General features: G+C 42.9%; 1 protein-coding gene across 1 annotated transcript in view; it reads right to left on the reverse strand.

Moving 5' to 3' along the window:
- Window positions 1-488: 488 nt before the first annotated feature.
- The window catches only part of sema3bl (sema domain, immunoglobulin domain (Ig), short basic domain, secreted, (semaphorin) 3bl), a gene marked incomplete at its 5' end in the record, with an annotated part of 50,895 nt that continues 34,000 nt past the window's right edge, over window positions 489-17,383 (reverse strand). The window contains 10 exons of the mRNA XM_084552537.1: window positions 489-2,551; window positions 4,336-4,466; window positions 7,304-7,529; window positions 7,629-7,670; window positions 7,976-8,067; window positions 8,317-8,548; window positions 14,014-14,158; window positions 14,451-14,520; window positions 14,990-15,104; window positions 16,677-16,819. Coding sequence (XP_084408663.1) covers window positions 2,039-2,551; window positions 4,336-4,466; window positions 7,304-7,529; window positions 7,629-7,670; window positions 7,976-8,067; window positions 8,317-8,548; window positions 14,014-14,158; window positions 14,451-14,520; window positions 14,990-15,104; window positions 16,677-16,819 — 1,709 coding nt within the window. The 3' untranslated portion in view covers window positions 489-2,038. The remainder of the gene's footprint in view (window positions 2,552-4,335; window positions 4,467-7,303; window positions 7,530-7,628; window positions 7,671-7,975; window positions 8,068-8,316; window positions 8,549-14,013; window positions 14,159-14,450; window positions 14,521-14,989; window positions 15,105-16,676; window positions 16,820-17,383) is intronic.

The raw sequence follows: 17,383 nt of genomic DNA on the forward strand, positions 1-17,383 counted from the left end.
GAGCCAGCCTCAAGTGGCCGTTTGAGGAACTGCTGTTTTACAATTCCACTTCGGTTTTCAGTCCTTGTGGTTGCCCCATGTCTAGTAACTAAGTCCACAGTTGGTGGACTCAGGGTGGATGATTTGGACAACGATGAACACGAATCCACTGTTAACCCAGATGTTAGTGTTGTTACAGTGATGACGAAAATCCCAAAGAAATTATTTTAACTGAAACTAATCTTTTCTTTTCCTGGCAATTATTTGGCCGACCCGGCAGATAGATCTTTGTCGGAGATAACCAGTCCTCAACGGCTTCCAGGCCACACGTTCCCTAGACCAAACAAGTTGATTTCTAGCCAAAACTTAATCACACCTTAACCAACAGATCTCAACAGACCTCCCCCCTATATATGAACCCAAATCCGACCTTGCTTTTTGAAGGAATACCCTTTTTGGAATCGGTTCTATTTTAACAACAAAGCTGGAGACAACGACGAAGTGAATTAATCTGTTTTCAAACCATGAAATGTCTTAAAACTACTATATACAAAGCAGAAGCTACAAGAGGAGGCCGCCTTTTCATTTGACCCCTTCCATTGTTCCCTCTGTAGGCTTACGGTCCCCACAAAGAGGTCAGCTTATGTAATTTGCCCTGCAAAAGTTTTTTGACTAACGGTTGCAAAGGAAAAGTTTGAAAATGTGTCCTCATAAATCATTTATTTTTCAGTATTCTGACATTTCAAGGGATTCTACTAATACAAAGAAACGAACTGTTCATTAAAATAATGATTATTTGCTGGCTTTCTTGTTTGATTTGTTTTAATGCTGCTGCCGTGCACAAGGTTCCTCACAGAAGTCTCTTGATGTCTAGATTATCCTCGACCTAAGCACATTTCAGTGCACCCAAAAAGCAGGAATCTAGGCTTTCGTGAAATGTCCTTTTAAGGCTCGGTGTGTCTGGATTTGATCTCCAGCTGTTGTGTAATGGAAGGTTCAACACACAGGATTAAAAATAAAGCAATGTGCCTTTAATCTGTTGAACCGTCAACAGTCGTCTTGGAGCGAGCTGAGCTTATGTCTTCAGTGTGATGGCTGAGTGAGATTTATGCTAACGTAAGATCGCGTGTGCGCCCGTGTTGCGCTGGCAAGATCAGATACAGTAATTACGTAAAACCTGAAAACCTGCGTGCTTCACTTGTTCCTGACAAATGTGCTGCAAAGTGAGCTGAAAAATAAGAGACTATTAGATGCAAAGCGAGAGTGAATGAATGAATCCAGTGACTGTACTGTGCGAAACGCATTCAGAAAAGAACTGGCGTAGAAGTGTGTGCAGAAATTAGCCAACACAAGTTGTTCCAGAAAAGAGTGAGCCGGGGCTGAAAAGCAAACACAGAACGTCGTCAGCTGTCAGTAAAGTCAGCCCACAGAAGTGCATATGGTTTATAAATCTGAGGTTGAAACACATTGAGGGCGGGAAACTTGATGAAATGAAAGAAGTGCCTGTCATGTCAGAATACAAAGACAGAAGTGCGAGTGGAGGAGGAGGAGGAGGAGTCCTGTGTATGCAAGGTTTTAAGAAGCATCCTCAGAGTGTATTTGAAAGTGTCTCGTCTCTTTTTCTCAAAAACACATTGTCTACGTCATCCAACAGCCACTTCAGTTCAGTATTGCAGTCTCTTGCTGTGCTGCATTTCCTGACAAGTGAGCACATCTGTCTTTTCTAGAGCGACAGCCAAGACCATAGCCAATGCATTTCATACACTAACTTTACGACTGAAAACCTCCCACGCACTGCCTCGCTTATTACTGAATACGTTAAGAAGACAGCAGGAAGAAGCTTTTCAGTTCAACTTTAGATTTTTCATATAATTTTTTTTTAATGCACTAATTCAAAGACCAAAACAGACACAGGGTTCAGATCTTCTATATTCTTATAAATGAGAGAAAGAATGTTTCGGTGATTAGACTGGTCTTTTACGCTGATCTTCACCAGTCTTCTTCCACTTTCATTTTGTCCTTCCATTGTCCCCTTCCTCTTTTTTTTTTTTTCTTTTCCTTACTCCTCCCATGCCTTTAGATCCCGCGGCGTCCGGTTGCGCTCCCCGGAGCTTTTGCTACGAGACTTCCTCGCGCTCTCCTGCGCCTGGCGGTATTTCTCCAGCATGCTCTTGTGCTTCCTCCTCAGCTTGTCGTTGCACCACATCCTCTCGCAGTACTCCTCCACGTGCGGCAGGTTCGACGGCCCGATGAGCTGCATGATGTCCTTGAACCACGTGCGCGACTGGCCGATTTGGCTGGACGAGCCGCCCCGGCTGTACGCGCTGCAGGGCATCCAGGGCCTGAAGCTTCCCGTGGACCGGTCTTTGAACGACTCGGAGAGGCCGGTGTTGTCACGTGACATGAGCTCGTCCACCGTGTCCCCCTGGAGGACTTCGAGGGTGAGGCGGGTCAGCGTCTGCGTGAAGCCATGCTCTCTGGAGCGGCATATGTACACCCCTTCGTCCTGACGGAAGAGACGACGGAACAGGAGACCCTGCTCTGTGGACATCACACGATCGTCCAGCTTCACCTGAGTGTCGAAGAGGGAGAAATGTGACGTGTGCTTACACCGATCAGCCACAACATTAAAACATTTGGTGAAGTAAATAAAATTGACCATCTTGTGACAATTTAATGTTCTGCTGGGAAACTTTTGGACCTGGCATTCGTGTAGATGTTACTTAGATCTTGTACCACCCGCCTAGACCAGACCAGGCCCCCCCAATGACACTCCTTGATGGCAGCAGCCATCCCCAGGAGGTGTTGGTTGCAAAAACGGTTTAGGAACAACTCAAAAAAACATGAAAACCAGCACAAGGTGTTGACCTGGCCTCCAAATTCAATAGAAACCAATCAAGTATCTGTCGGCTGATCCACAGAGGCCCCTCCCCTCCCCTCAACCTATTGGACCCAAAGGCCCTCCACTAACAATGCCCTCAGAAGGCCCAAGTCAATCCTTTGATGAGTTAGAACTGCTTTGGAAGCACAAGGGAGACCTACACAATATTAGGAAGGTGGTCATAATGTTATGCTTGATCAGTGTACATTTATAGCTAAAACTGCAAGTCGACCATCAGTGACTTTCACTGGACGCTGGGCTGAGATTTGACCAACCACATTTCTGCAATGCAGTATAAAGAAAAGAAGACACAATTGAACTTGGAAATGTTCGTCTGCAAAGTTTCAAGCTGAGTTATTCTTAAAATTCAAACTACATCCATTTAAATTTTGTTTTTGGTTCGTGAACGCTACAGTATTTTTACTGTAACTTGGAACTTTGGAAAAACACAAATTAAACCGTTGCTTTCCGTCTTTGCTGCGGTCTTACAAAAAGAAACATTTAAATCTGACTGTGAGTCGACCTGAATTAGCACATGCTCCTTGGGATTATTTGAACCTCTGCCATGCCCGGAGAAGGAAAACACTGAAAACTGCCCATCAAAGTGTGAAAGCGGTACAAAGGGTTCAATATAATTTGGGCAAACAGCATTTAATCTTCGCTTCATAGCGTGAGAAAAGAAAAAAAGGGGAGGCTGGGGGCTGTTTGTGTTGTTTTCTCAGCTTGAACTGCAACAGCAAGAATGTACCATGAAATCATGTCAATGTTAGTTTTTATTCTTTTTTCTTATAATTCTCCTTTTCTTTAGCCTCCACCCAAAGTCTCTGTGCCGTCCCTATTCATCTATGGACTTTTCTCTGCAGAGTCTATCCCTCAGCTTCTCTAACTGTCCTTCGGTGCCAACACAAACATGGCAGCTCCGTCAGCTGGAGTGGCAGCCAAATGTTTATTTGCAGGGAAATGGAGAGGGGTGGTAATGCCTTAATACTTGCATGGCTGACCGAGGCATTCAGTTGGGCTTGGAGGGAACATAACCTCAAACAGATGAAGGGCAGCTGTGGGTGTGGGCACACACAGCGGCATCATTTCATAAGTAGCCCCTTTGAACCACTTTGCAGCTCCGTGTTTAAGTCACAATGACCAGTAGACGCTGAGTGACGCTTAAGCTTTCAGTGGCATGTGGTCGGGGGTTTGCAGGGAATTCACTGTTTATTCAAGAGAAAGAGCGATTGTGCGTTTTGCTTTGAAAAAACTGCTTAATTTCAACCATATGTCGAATGACTGTCAAATGTGTCAACCACGTGCCAAATTCACACTCCGCTCTCACATTTAAAGGCAGTTGCTCAGGCCGTCAACTGCCAGAAGTTCCCTTCCACAACCTAAACTGTCCCCTGAAGCTTTTCTCCACCTTCTTCTCCCTCCTTGATATGTCCAGATTGGACGGCATTGATCTGATAAGTCACTAATCGTCTCACCTCTTCCTTGCGGTCGTCACGCTGCACTAGCCAGGTGACGGTGGCTTGCGGAGAACGAGGAACACACTCTAGGAAGGTGCTGTTGTTCTCAGTCCCGTATACCATCCTCTCCTCCGTCACGTCGAGGTCTTCTGGTTGAGGAATGGAAAGGTTGTGAAAGGATGACAATGAGGTAAACAATTGAACTGTTAACTTGGGATTAGATAGTCTTTAAGGGTAAATGTACATTCCAGAATTGGTGTAAAAGCACAATTTAGCATCAAGCTAGTATTGTAAGGCTGCAACAACATGTAATCCATGATGTTTCAGGCAAGAACTGAACACTCACAAGAGCAGGTGCTAATGGCTAGTATTGATTTGGAAAATTTACTCAGTTTTTATTCACATAGATTGAAACAACCTAGATTTCCACTGACATTACACACAAAAGTTTGCGTAACCTTGTGCAGATTAACAGTACGGCTGTATTTGTAATTAGTCAGTCATCACTATCTGAGTTGATAAAGTAGTAAAGAACGTATTTTCTAAATAGGATGCATAGTATCAGCGGGTACAAGTTGAAGTTGGTCTGGAGTCACTCCGTTGGGAACTGATTATGCTCTGGCAAAGATCTGCAGAGGCCAGTACAGTTGTTTAGGCAGGGCTTCATGCACAAAATCTGAGCCCAATAGAGTTGAATTTTCAAAATTGTATTAAAAATGGCTCTGATTGGTCGTAGAACCACCCAATTCTGTCCTTTGACTTTTTCACCGTCTGTATTGGTTGAAATACGTCAATCCAAATCAAACAGCCACATTCTGATAAGAATGGAATCTAAAATGAAATCAAAATGCTAAATGCTAAAATGGATTATGAAAAAAAAAAAAGTTAGAATACAATTTTGATTAATTAGGATTAATGGTAGAAATTATAAATTGACTTTTACTTGACTATTCAAAAATGATTGGAAGATTAATAGAAAAGAATGATCATTGGATTATGACAAATGGCAAAAAAATAAATGAATTAATTGAAAATATAATTGTTCGTCACAACCCTACTATATTTAAGTTCACTGCTGAAATGTATAAATGATGGGAAGAGGAAGAGACCTATAAAGTACTGTCAACACTTTCCCTTAAAAATGCATTGGCATATTGCATATTACACTTGTCAGCTATTATGACAGCCCCGCAGAATGAGAAGTGAACCACTTAGAGTGCCTTTTCCATGTGTTTTTGTTGTGTGGCTTATCTTATCTTGTGTGTGTATATACAGATATTTAGGTATTTAAACAAGTCATTTTGCATTTGCCATACAGTCATTGTTCTAATGGGTTGAATGATGAGAATTAGATCAGAGGGCTGATACCACCCCTTATCTGTTTGTTCAGTGTGAAGCTGGGGCCAGTAGTCCAAGAGCTTAGTTTATAGTAAAGACTGGAAACAGTAGAAACAGCACTTTGTCACAAATTCTGCTTATCACTGCTGCAACACCTAGAAATAGCCTTGCAGAAAAAAAAAAAACATGCAACAACTGCTACTTATTATTTTTTATATGGATATAATATGGTAAATTGTTCATTTTCACAGGTTCTGTTATGTGCATTTTGTCAAATCAACCCTCAAGCTAGCAAAAGAATATCAATCCTAGAAAAAAAAACAAAAAAACACGCCACCTGGAGACGAAGTTTGACACTTATTGTGCACGAACAGTGAACTTCAGCATTTAGGGGGGAAATTTTAGCCACAGCGGATCAACTTGTCAAACAAATGACTCACGTAATCTCACTTTAAGAACAACATAACGCCTCCTTTTATTAAACATGACACGCGTGACAACGCCACAAAGAGACCTTGTCAGAGTTGGGTTCACCCGGAGGCTTAGAGGGAAGCATCTTTCACCACCTCAGCTCTATACACTCAGGTGAGCAAACACATTCATACGCTCTCTTTTCCCTGCCGCTCAATGGCCTAATTTCACTTCTCTTGTCTGTATTTACATTTTTCCTCTACATCACCTTTATCCACTTTCTCTAGGTCTCTTGTCTTTTTCAGTGTGCCAGCTGACCTTCGTGGAAGCTTGTGTGACAGTCTTTTGACTCCTCTATTAACACAAGAACAAAATAAAAACTCTCAAATACAATACTAACATGTGTTGGTTGAGTTAATCTGCCTCAGACAACTGGAGGATCTGCAAAAGAGGAGTCTTGGTGTTTATCTTCCTTTCTACAGCTATAGCTTAGAGTAAATGCCCTTGTAGTGATGGTACAAGTATGAACAAAGGCAGAAAGATACCTCAGAGTTTAGAGCCCAAAATAACGTATTACCCGGCTAATTACCAATCTACTCTCTAAGGAGTGTCAGTCATCCAGGTGCAGCATCGGATAGCTTTGTTGTTAGTCATATTCTTATTACTTGTCTACTTCAGTCTTCAACCTGTCTCAATATGGGACGTGTTTCAACCAATACACAGGGGGGAAAAAAGCCTCTGCACACAACTGGATGGTTCTCCAACCAATCAGAGCCGTTTTCTTGTAAACAAATTAAATTCCATGGCTCCCAGACAACGTGTACGACTATGTTGCTGTTACTCGTCTGTCCATTGCAACACGAAGCCAGACCAAGCAAAATTTGATTGGTCTGGCTGATCTTTACAGGCGCATAATAGGCTAAAAATCTGTGTACCAGCCAACATGATGTTTTGGCCTAGTTGTTAGTGAAGCCACTACTCGAGTGTGCTCCTTTTCTCATTTTGTGGCCCAGTGGCCTAATGGATAAGGCATCAGCCTCCGGAGCTGGAGATTGTGGGTTCAAGTCCCACCTGGGTCGGCACACGTAATTCATTAAATTATATAAATCAAATTTAAAACTTTGTAAAAGAGAATGAATCTTAAGAATTCATTGACAGATTCTCAGTTATCCGGTTCATGTTACTGAACACTAAAAGGCAATTGGAGTCTTTTGGATAAGGCCCAAGCAATACTTACCACTCAGATTCTGATCCACACACTGCAGCGCGGGGTTTCCATGCCTGATGTCCTGCCTGCGGAAGCGGCGTTTGCTGTTGGGAAGGAATCGTGAGCAGGAAGAGCCGTCCCAGGCGCAGTAAGGGTCTCTAGCTAGACAGCACTCGGCGCAGGCTTTCCCGTAAGTCTCGCAGCGATGCAGTTTCACCTGCACCATGCCCGCTGGAGAGCCCACGTACAAGGCTTGCTGTTTGAAGAGAGAGAGAGAGGCGTGATGAAGATAACATTTTACTTAGTTTGACAGACGTGGGCATTAATGTTAATAAGTAAAGTCAGACCAACTCACCCTTTTTACTGAAATGTCCATTGATGTAATCGGAGTTGGCACCTGCAATAAGAAAAAACATATCTTATGGTTATGTCACCGTCTGTAGAAGGGCGTACAATGAAAACAGATGTGAAGGGAATCAAAGAAGAGAATATTTTAAAAGAGATTTTTTTTCTAGAGTTTAAGGATTCCATTTAGGTTCTTATCGGTTGACTGCAAACAAGGTATTAAGAGACATAGTGAATGTGATGTTATCTAAAACAATGAATGGCCTGCTGTGTAAAATAAGGAAAACAAAAGACTGAGGATGGAGTAGGCAGTTCCTCGGAGAGAAATATTACCAGAGCAGACGGAATAAAACTTACCTTAAAGACTTGTAGCTCCTCCAGTGTGACTTCCTCTGTCTCTAAACTGTTCCCACTGTGCAGGGCAATGACCTTCAGTACTGTACCGCTGTCTGGAATCAAGCACAAACTGAATGTTTTGCAGAACATGAATCAAAGTCCTGCATTTCACCTCGTAGCGTTCTAAGCCACAACGATTTTGTTTCTTAACCGAGTTGAAAGTTTAATTGTTCACAGTATAAACATAATTCATCATTCGACCAGTGGAAAAGCTGCCGTCCTGCCTAAAACGTCTAATTCAAAAATGATCTAATGCGCGGAGGTTTCTAAGTTTGGAAAGGCAATGAATCACTCAAACGTACCTGTTCCTATGAACATGACGTCATACCGCCCATCCTCCGCCTCAACCCGGTCCACCACAATTTGTTTCAGCTTGTAAGGAATGTTCGCCTTCACGAGCACAGGTCGGCGCAGGGCTGGATGCACCGGCCGCCACATCAGCGGGTGGCTGCGAGCAAACTGCAGCACCGAATCAGGGAAGTCCTTCGTGCTGCCGAACTCTCTGCCGGGCTGGTTGGTGATTTTGCTGGGGCACTGGAGACGCAGAAAGACGGGGTGGAGGACAATGGTTAGGAGAAACAAAAGATAAAGGCAGAGAAACTTGTATAAATCCTAGGCTGGCTGAACAAGTGCACGCTGGAAGTGGGGGAAATGGAAGGAGGTAAGCACTGATAAACAGAAGCAAGACTTGAAAGCAACGCTCTGCTGCCCATTTTCCACATTGACTCCACATTCCCACCATTTTCAACCATACTCTGGGTGTGCTTTCCAGAACTGTGGCCTAATCGCGGTCTTAAAATCTTGTCAAAGAGCCCTCATTAGCAGTTTTATTGTGCCTGAAAACTTTGGACGAAAGTTCACAGCCACGGTTTTAATGTTGTGTGCTTGGAAGCGTCTCTATAGAAGCAGAGTTTGTTAGCAAGAACCCCTCTCATGTTACGTGAAACAATGAGAAAATGAATGTGCTCGTATTTGGCAAAGATGCATAATTGAGGGAGCTAAAGACATGAACTATATGAACTCCATTTTGGCCAAGATCTTCTTGAAGCGTCAAAAGTCTTTGTCACAATAAGCTACTCCTTTTTATTTTCTACAGTGCAACTGTTGCAGACATGTTTGACACAACTATGGGTAAGAACATGACAACTGGCAATGAACTGGCTCCATTGAGTCTGCCGGTGGCAAAACACATCATGAATGACGGCTTGATGTTCCTCCAAAGATGATTCACCCTCTGCAGAGGCTCCTGTCACAATAAAGGCATGATGCAGTCTGCAGGGCGTCTTATTAAGATCAATGAATTCATCATTAAGGGAGGAGGGTCAGGATTTGTCTTTGCAGAACACTGCTCTGGGTTCACAATATTTCAGTTTGGTTTATATTCCAATGGCAACCAAAAACAAAATGAGTGCTTTAGGGTACATTTTCTGAGTCATTTGGAGTACTGAAGCCAGATTAAAATGACGACAAATGAGACAGTCGGCTAGATGATCAGATCCTTGCCAGTCCACATTTGGCTCCCAGCTCCAATTTGTTTGCCTCGTGTGATCGCTCTGGATAGACAGTGTTGGACCGTGCATCTGGTGAGCTAATGCCAAGCTTGAGCGCGCTAACCACGGCGAAGCTTGGAAGCCGAACACTGGGACGTCAAAATGAACCCTTTGTCGGGCGAGGAACCGTATCTGGGAACTTCCACACACATTTCAGGTCGAGAAGCATGTGGTTTTCACCCAGCCAATCAGAGAAGATCAAGGAAACCTTCTCAGGTCTAACCAGGGTGGTCTGAAAGGTCCACCTCTGCATGAATGCAGAGCGTATCTGCTTTATTAGGTACCACGAAGAAGTGGCCTTATTTTGTCTAATGTGATTATGTGTATGTTGAATCAGCACATATGTTCTAATGGTATAAATACTTGTTTTATACCACTTAAAGGCAAAGAACCACAAATGGTAACTTCATTTACCTTGATACCTTGAAACGAAAAAAAATAAATAAAAATACAAAAGTAAAAGTCTTCTTACGCCCTAAGATTACACTCTAAGGTTGAAATTTTGAATTTCCAAGTATTTCAATGGGTGCACTATAAAGAGTCAAGAAACATATATCCTTCCTTTGTACTGCAATAGTGTCCGTTTCATTCGAGAACATTCGGGTAAGCAGCCAGTCCTTCGAATGCCAGCTGCCTCTGTTAAATCTTATGCGTTCAGCACAATTAACAAAATGGTTTAGCATTGCGTTAGTCATAAATATAAATATGTGAACTCCACAGCACTGTGTCAGAGCCAAGTTCAGTGCGAGCGCAGGCCAATGAAGGGATGGGACACGACGGGGGTGAGGGGGATCATACTTGGGCACGTTACAAGGCGATCAGGCGCAAACCTCGGAGCGCAAGCAACCCCAACAAACTGAGAAATCTCTGATTCCACAGGGACGGCGTGTTCCATTTAATCACCATTTGGATGAGGGAAGCGCCGTCGATAAATAGAAGTAATGTTGCAGCCCTGAGTGACAAAAATGAAAGATGAGGCTGACAGGTTTGCCAAAACTCCACGTCTGACAAAAGCAAAGAAAGTGAAGTGAGATTGATGCTCTTACGCAAGAAAGATCCACGAGAGAGCAGTTAGTCATTCGATCGCCTTATTACAGAAGGTAAGGTAATCCTGTAATATTGCGAATCCGAGCTGTAGCTCCGAATGGAAGAAATATTGTTACTCCTGCTTATCACAACAGTAACTGATCTGCAGCGGTCTGGATTCAATTTCAGAAGGGGGATTTCAACTGTGCTGGGAGGTTACATTCAAATATGCACACGCAACTTTTGATGGTTTTATAATGTAATGAGAAAGTGCAGCATGTCTAAGCAAACCCAAGGCCAGTTCTCCAACTCAACTCTGTATTTGTTTTACAATAAGAAATGCGTGAATTGTGAATCCCAGCATATAGTTTTTAGCAAAGTTTACAATTTTTCTAGATATTATTGATCTAAATCATCTTTAAGACAATCAACTAGTGACACAAGTTTATGTAAATGTATGTTTGAGGTACTTGAAACGTGCGTTCATTCTGTATTTGCTCAACTGGCCGTACTTACACATTCATAATTGTGCAGCCCCCTCATTACACGTCCTGGCTGCGTGGGCCTGCTTTGTAAAGCTCACGCAACCGCTCATTTGTTTGTACTGCACATAAAACCTAAACCGAAGGAGCTTCCAATTGGATTCTCAACTTATCAAAACTACGCTGCGGCAGGTCGACTGCTTTCAATCTCCGGCTGAGAGCCAAGAGAGAATTAATGAGGGGGGAGAGGAGGTATGTTTGGCAGCCGGTTCATTTCTATTATCACTGTGTATGTGTTTTGCATAAATGTGTATTCAGCACAGTATATATTGTGTAAGCCTCTCAGGGCTACAGAAAGGAAATAGATCCACTATATCAAAGAGATCTCAGCTTCAGTTTAAGCCCTGAAAGCTTTTTGTGGTTTTATACATTTGCACAATTCCACATATTGTTTTTATTGGCTTTAATGAGTTCAAGACATTTCTGAGTAAACTTTGTTCAGGTAACTAAACATTAAAACCTCTGTGATGATAAACAAGGACAACAGACATACAACTAAGTTAGCAAAGTGCATGGCAACATACACCGCTCAGCCACAACGTTTAAAACCACTGTCAAGAGAAGTAAATAACATTGACCATCTTGTGACAATTCAATGTTCTGCTGGGAAACTTTTGGACCTGGTATTCATTTGTATGGATGTTACTTAGACATGTAGCACCCACCTAGACCAGACCAGGCACCCCCACCCCATAGCAATGACACTCCTTGATGGCAGCAGCCATCCCCAGCAGGAAGAACGGCACAAGGTGTTGACCTGGCCTCCAAATTCACTAGATCCCAAACTGATCAAGTATCTGTGGGATGATCCACAGAGGCAACTCCCCTCAACCCATAGGACCCAAAGGACCCCCACTACCAACATACTGTTGCCAGACACCACAGGACAACTCTGATTCTCTGAGTCACAGCTGTTTTGGAGGCCTACACAATATTGGGAAAGTGGTCATAATGTTATGCATGATCGGTGTATATTTTGTAATCTCCAACCACAGCAATAACTTAACTTAAACACATCAGTCTGTGTAAAACTGACACTTTAAATGCAAGCTAGATCAGCGTAGAGAGTTTGTGTTTCAGACATGATCTTTAACGCTGGACGATGGATGTCAGTCAAGATGTCGGAGACATGCAGACAAAGTTAAGTTTATATGTTCATAAAACTCCACACCACATGCCCAGCGAGGATCACCACAAAAGCTGCAGTAACTCTCCAATGATCACTCTGTCTGCTGCAAGATCAGTCCTGACACAAACTTTAATGATGTCCAGAACCGTATTCAATCCGACGAATATCCAGGGAGGATAAATCCACTGAACCGCTCTCAAATTAATTTTTAAATTTCAGACCTTTTTGTTTTGCAACTCTGGGCGTTTTTCGACAGGCGGCTTAAACCTGTCACAGAGAGAAATAAAAATGAAGTCCTATCTGGTGCAAGCGAGGCAGAAAAATCTGGGTTACTGTTATTGATTCAATAAGAGGAGGGGTGAATATCCTAGCTCGAGGCAAATATCCAGCTAGGATAAACAGCCCCTTTCTTCCCACATCTGCGCTCCCTCACTGCTGCGAGTCGTCACCTTTTTCCTCCTTCTCTCTCTTCCCCTTAATTTCAGGCCGATGCATTCCTTCTAATCAGAGAGTCGCTGGAGTGAAACCACAGAGGTGTCTGCTCTGTTCTCACATTCTTTGTAAGTTCCTTCTACCTCCGCGCGCTCTCGTTCACTCTGGTAATGACGTGAAATTACATCCGCGATTATAACTGTGTGCGCTGCAGACACGCGCGTGTGTGTGTGTGTGCAACCGGACTTAGAGTTACAGTGACGTGGCTGACAGAACATGACAGAGGTCCGCCGAGAGTGCGGATGTAAACCAGGAGAAGGGTCTGTACTGTATACAGTCACCACTGCTGCACTACTGCACAGAGTAGTTTACTTTACTCATGTGGAAACTTTCTACACTTCATCGTTAACGTTTTTATAGTATTTCTATCCACTATTATTTTTCCTCCTCTGTTTCTGCACACAGTTGGACCTGAGTAACTGCTTCTGAAACTATTATCGCACACGACTACTAGACAGACTCACAGTCTTCTATGTTTCTGCTTATAGGCGTAAGGAAGGCATCCAGTTATTCTTTGTGTTGTTTAGTTTTGCTTTAAAAGGTCCTTACATTTCTGCTTGACTTCCTGCCCTTGCCCCCTTTTTTCCTCCCTCCCTTGTGATCATCTGATTGCTTTCACCTGCATCTTGTTACCCCTGCCTTCCATGTGTGTTTAGTGTGTGTGTGTGTGTGTGTGTGCTCCTCCTGGGCATTTATCAGTACCGGGTACGCAAATTTCCGACTTGCATACTTGGTACTTGACATTTTCGATTCTGAAGTACAGACTCTGGAGGACATTTATTCTGGAATTGGAACAGCGGCGTACTTATATCTGGCTGTACCAAGTCCACACAAAGTTATCCAAAAAAGTGTTAACAAAGGCAATTGGACTTGTAGAGTTTTTTGAGAAGATGTTTCAGCACTCATCCAAATAGCTTCTTCAGCTCTAGGGGACTGGTGGGAAGTTTGAGGTTTAAATTAAGTTCTGTATTTGGGTCCTCCTTTTGCAAACATGGATATTTTGGAGAGGGCAGCTGACTGACTCTTTTGGAGTTGGTTTGATATGTTGGAGTTTGATTTCATTGATACAGTTCACCAGCTTGTCTATATACAGAGAACTGTGAAACTGTGTGTCATCACCATATGAAGGACAGGACATGTTTCTCTGTAATATAGCCAGGTAGTAGCATGATTTACAGTATGCACGATTTACAGTATGCACAAGGTACAGTACAGGGTACAGTTAAGACTGGATTTAGCATCAGACAAACAATCACTCACCACGCCTGGTCTTGGATAGGGGACCCTGCCTTCATAAACACCCCACTGATAGTCGGGACCCTCTTTATGAGCGAAGGGACCGTTGAAGGCTTCTCTGATGTCGGCCATGCGGTAAACACACACAGCAAAGCCCTGGAACACGTTGCTACGGAGGGAGGAAGGGAAGCACAGGAGGTTAAACATGTCCAAGTAATGCTGTATGGATGCACACTTTACACATCTAAATCACTAGTCGCCTCTTCACCAGATCATTGCAATGTATTCTGTGCTAACGGGTTTATGAGTTAAGATGGCACATTAGATGTTTTCATCTGGAAGAAACTGATCTGACAACCAATGAACCAGGGAAAAAGCACAAACTATTACATCCAGAGACAATACAAGGTAGTCTAATGTAAGGTAGATAATGTGTAAAAGCATTAAACATGCGGATTTACCTGATGGTGCTGAAGATTGCGTAGACGTCAGGGTTCCTCTCATCCTTGGTCCTCAACAAGAAAACATCCTCTGTTTTGTATAATGAAAGTGCCAGTTATTGAACCAATATTTCTGTGAACAGATGTCTGTGAAGGTTCTCAGTCATCCAGGTCATTAATTCGTTCATTCATTTTCTGTAACTTGTCCTCTTGAGCCTATCCCACCTGTCATTGGGCAAGAGGTGGGGTACACCCTGGACAGGTCTCCAGTCTATCACAGGGCTAACACAGAGAGACAGACAACCATTCACACTCACACCTACGGCCAATTTAGAATCACCAATGAACCTAACCAGCATGTCTTTGGACGGTGGGAGGAAGCCGGAGTACCTGGAGAGAACCCACGTAGAGATAGGGAGAACATGCAAACTCCACACAGAAAGGTCCCAGTGTCATCTAGGTCATGGTATATCCAAAACAAGCTTGTCTCAGCTTGCTTTTTGGACGTACAGTACAAATAACCCAAACTCTCATACAAAGAGTGTTATGATGTATCTCACCAAGTTGGTTGAAGTGTGTGTCAATGCCATGAGGTCCCGGTACGGAACAGACCAGCCTGGCTTTGATAAAGGTGCTCCACTTATTGACCAGCACTCTCTGGCCTCCCACATCGTTCTGGTGTAAAAATACAGAGATCTATATGAAACACATCTGCATATTTATCTCCAAACACACTCTTTGCTCTTTGATGTATATGTCCCTAGTTTTAGGGCAATGAGGCAGTGATCCTTAACATGCAGACAAGGCAATCAAGGAGGTTTTAGAGCCAAACAGTGGAATGTTCTTGGATCGGTTGTTAAAAACCAAATTGCAACAAGCAAGAAACAGTACCGCCTTTCCAGAACAACAGCAAAGAGGCTATAAAGTGTCTGCAGATGTGTCTGTGTGGCCTAGATCTGGATATTTAATAAATATCAGACTTCTTTAGGTTTATCCTCCCCAACTATCCGATTTCCTTGAAGGTAAACCTCAGTTTATATCTTGCGCATTTGAAAAATGAATAAATATGCAATGGTGCAAACACCCACATTTTCATATCCAGGGCAAAAATAAAGTATGCCTTGTTTGAATTATTTGAAATAAATAAAAAAGGAACCTGCTTTATTGGACACAACACATAATGCAGAAACAGTTTTCATTTTTCTTCTTTTCACTAACATTTGGGAAGGGATGTACGTGTGTGCAAATCTATTATGCATGGCTGCATGTGTCCAATGTAAATCAGCGGCGATAATTGGCGTCTTGGTGAGAAGCTCCAGAAGTGTGTGTGTGTGTGAGAGTGAGAGAGAGAGACAGAAAGAGGGAGAGAGGTAATGACAACTTTTCAGATTTGCCTGAGGGAAGTAAAACAGGGCTGTGGAAGAATATGTATATGAGTGAGAGACAGGGAAAAAGAAGAGAAGCAAAGACGGAGCTGTATGTTCGAATCTGGACGTTTACATGGGACTTTGTTTGAGAAGTTTGTTCAAACTCTTTTGGCATAGTCTCTGAGCAAACCCTACAGCTGCATGTGTGTATGTGTTTTTTTTTTTGTGTGTGTGTGTGCGTGTTATGCATACCTGTGTTTGCGTGTGGTTCACATAGCACATATGGTTTTCTAAAGGCAAATCAATGCGTGAAAGAATGTTACAGAGCGTGCAGAGCAGATGGAGATCACAGTTGGGAAAATTTGACAGCTGTGTGCATTTTGGAAGGGCGAAAATGAGTCATGATGCCTACATAGTCATTTGGGGAAAGTGAACATCTGATTGCCCCAAAAGACATTCGTCTTTTCTACAAGAGGGTTTGCAACGCTAGGCGCATAAAAGCCATAAAACCATTACCACCTGTTATGAGAAGTTAATTTTTATGTGACCATGCAGAAAATGGACTCTAAATCAAATTCTTCTTCTTCTTCTAGCTCAGTGGCCTAAGCTCAAAAGCCCCCTCATTCTTCAAGTGAAACACCCCTACAAATGTCTTTCTTGCATGCATCCCTGCATGCAAAAAGTGCATTGTGTAGGTCATCTGATCTGATCAGGTCCTGCCTACTATCAGAAATTCTTTCAGTTTTATGTGTGCATACCTGAGATATTTGGGAAGACAACTTTCTGTGGACCATGCACTTAAGTATCGTTTATCAACGCAAGTCATATCTCAAAAACGCAACAACAAGGTAGTTGATGATATTGCCAGAATCATTCTTACCGCGCACACCCGTCCGACTCTTGTGTGTATGGCCCCCTCCCGGTCGCCCGCCTCTGTGGCTTTCTCAGTGAAAAAGAAATACACTTTATCGTTGTCTCTGTCGTCGTTGTCTGGGATGAGGTGGGCTGCGATGAACTTGGGGTCTGCGATGGGAGATGGGAGAATGGAGAGGACAGGGGAAACGATTTGAATCAAATTTTATAGCAGCAGCGGTGCTCTTTATACGGAAGGATTTTGTGCTTTTAAAACGTAACACATGTCGGATAACCCCACCCCTAACGTGCCACTTCATCCTCGGCATCATGGCTAAGCAACATGGTTAAATAAAAACCCAAAATCTACACTGTTAGATGATACCAGGCTGCATGGTGTGCACTAATCTTGTTTTACTCATATAAAGAGAATAAAGATGCTACAATCGTGTTCATTCTTCACAAGAACCCAAAACACTTCTGATGATTCCCTGGAAATATGACCAGGTACATTCACAATGCAAAAATAAAGGTGGACAGATGCTGGCAGTACTTCTTTCATAATCATACCAGTATCAATAACCCTAACTCTAACCCTAGATTCTTCCAACTTTCGGCTCACCAGTCATGCGTACAGTTATTTGCCATTTAATTATGTACAAACCTTAAAGGAATCCGTTCTCTGCTTTTAACAAATCCAGACAAACATGCAAGGAGCAATGGGCAGCCATGCAA

Source organism: Chelon labrosus, assembly GCF_963514085.1.
Source record: "Chelon labrosus genome assembly, chromosome: 10".
In the NCBI taxonomy this organism is placed as follows: domain Eukaryota; kingdom Metazoa; phylum Chordata; class Actinopteri; order Mugiliformes; family Mugilidae; genus Chelon; species Chelon labrosus.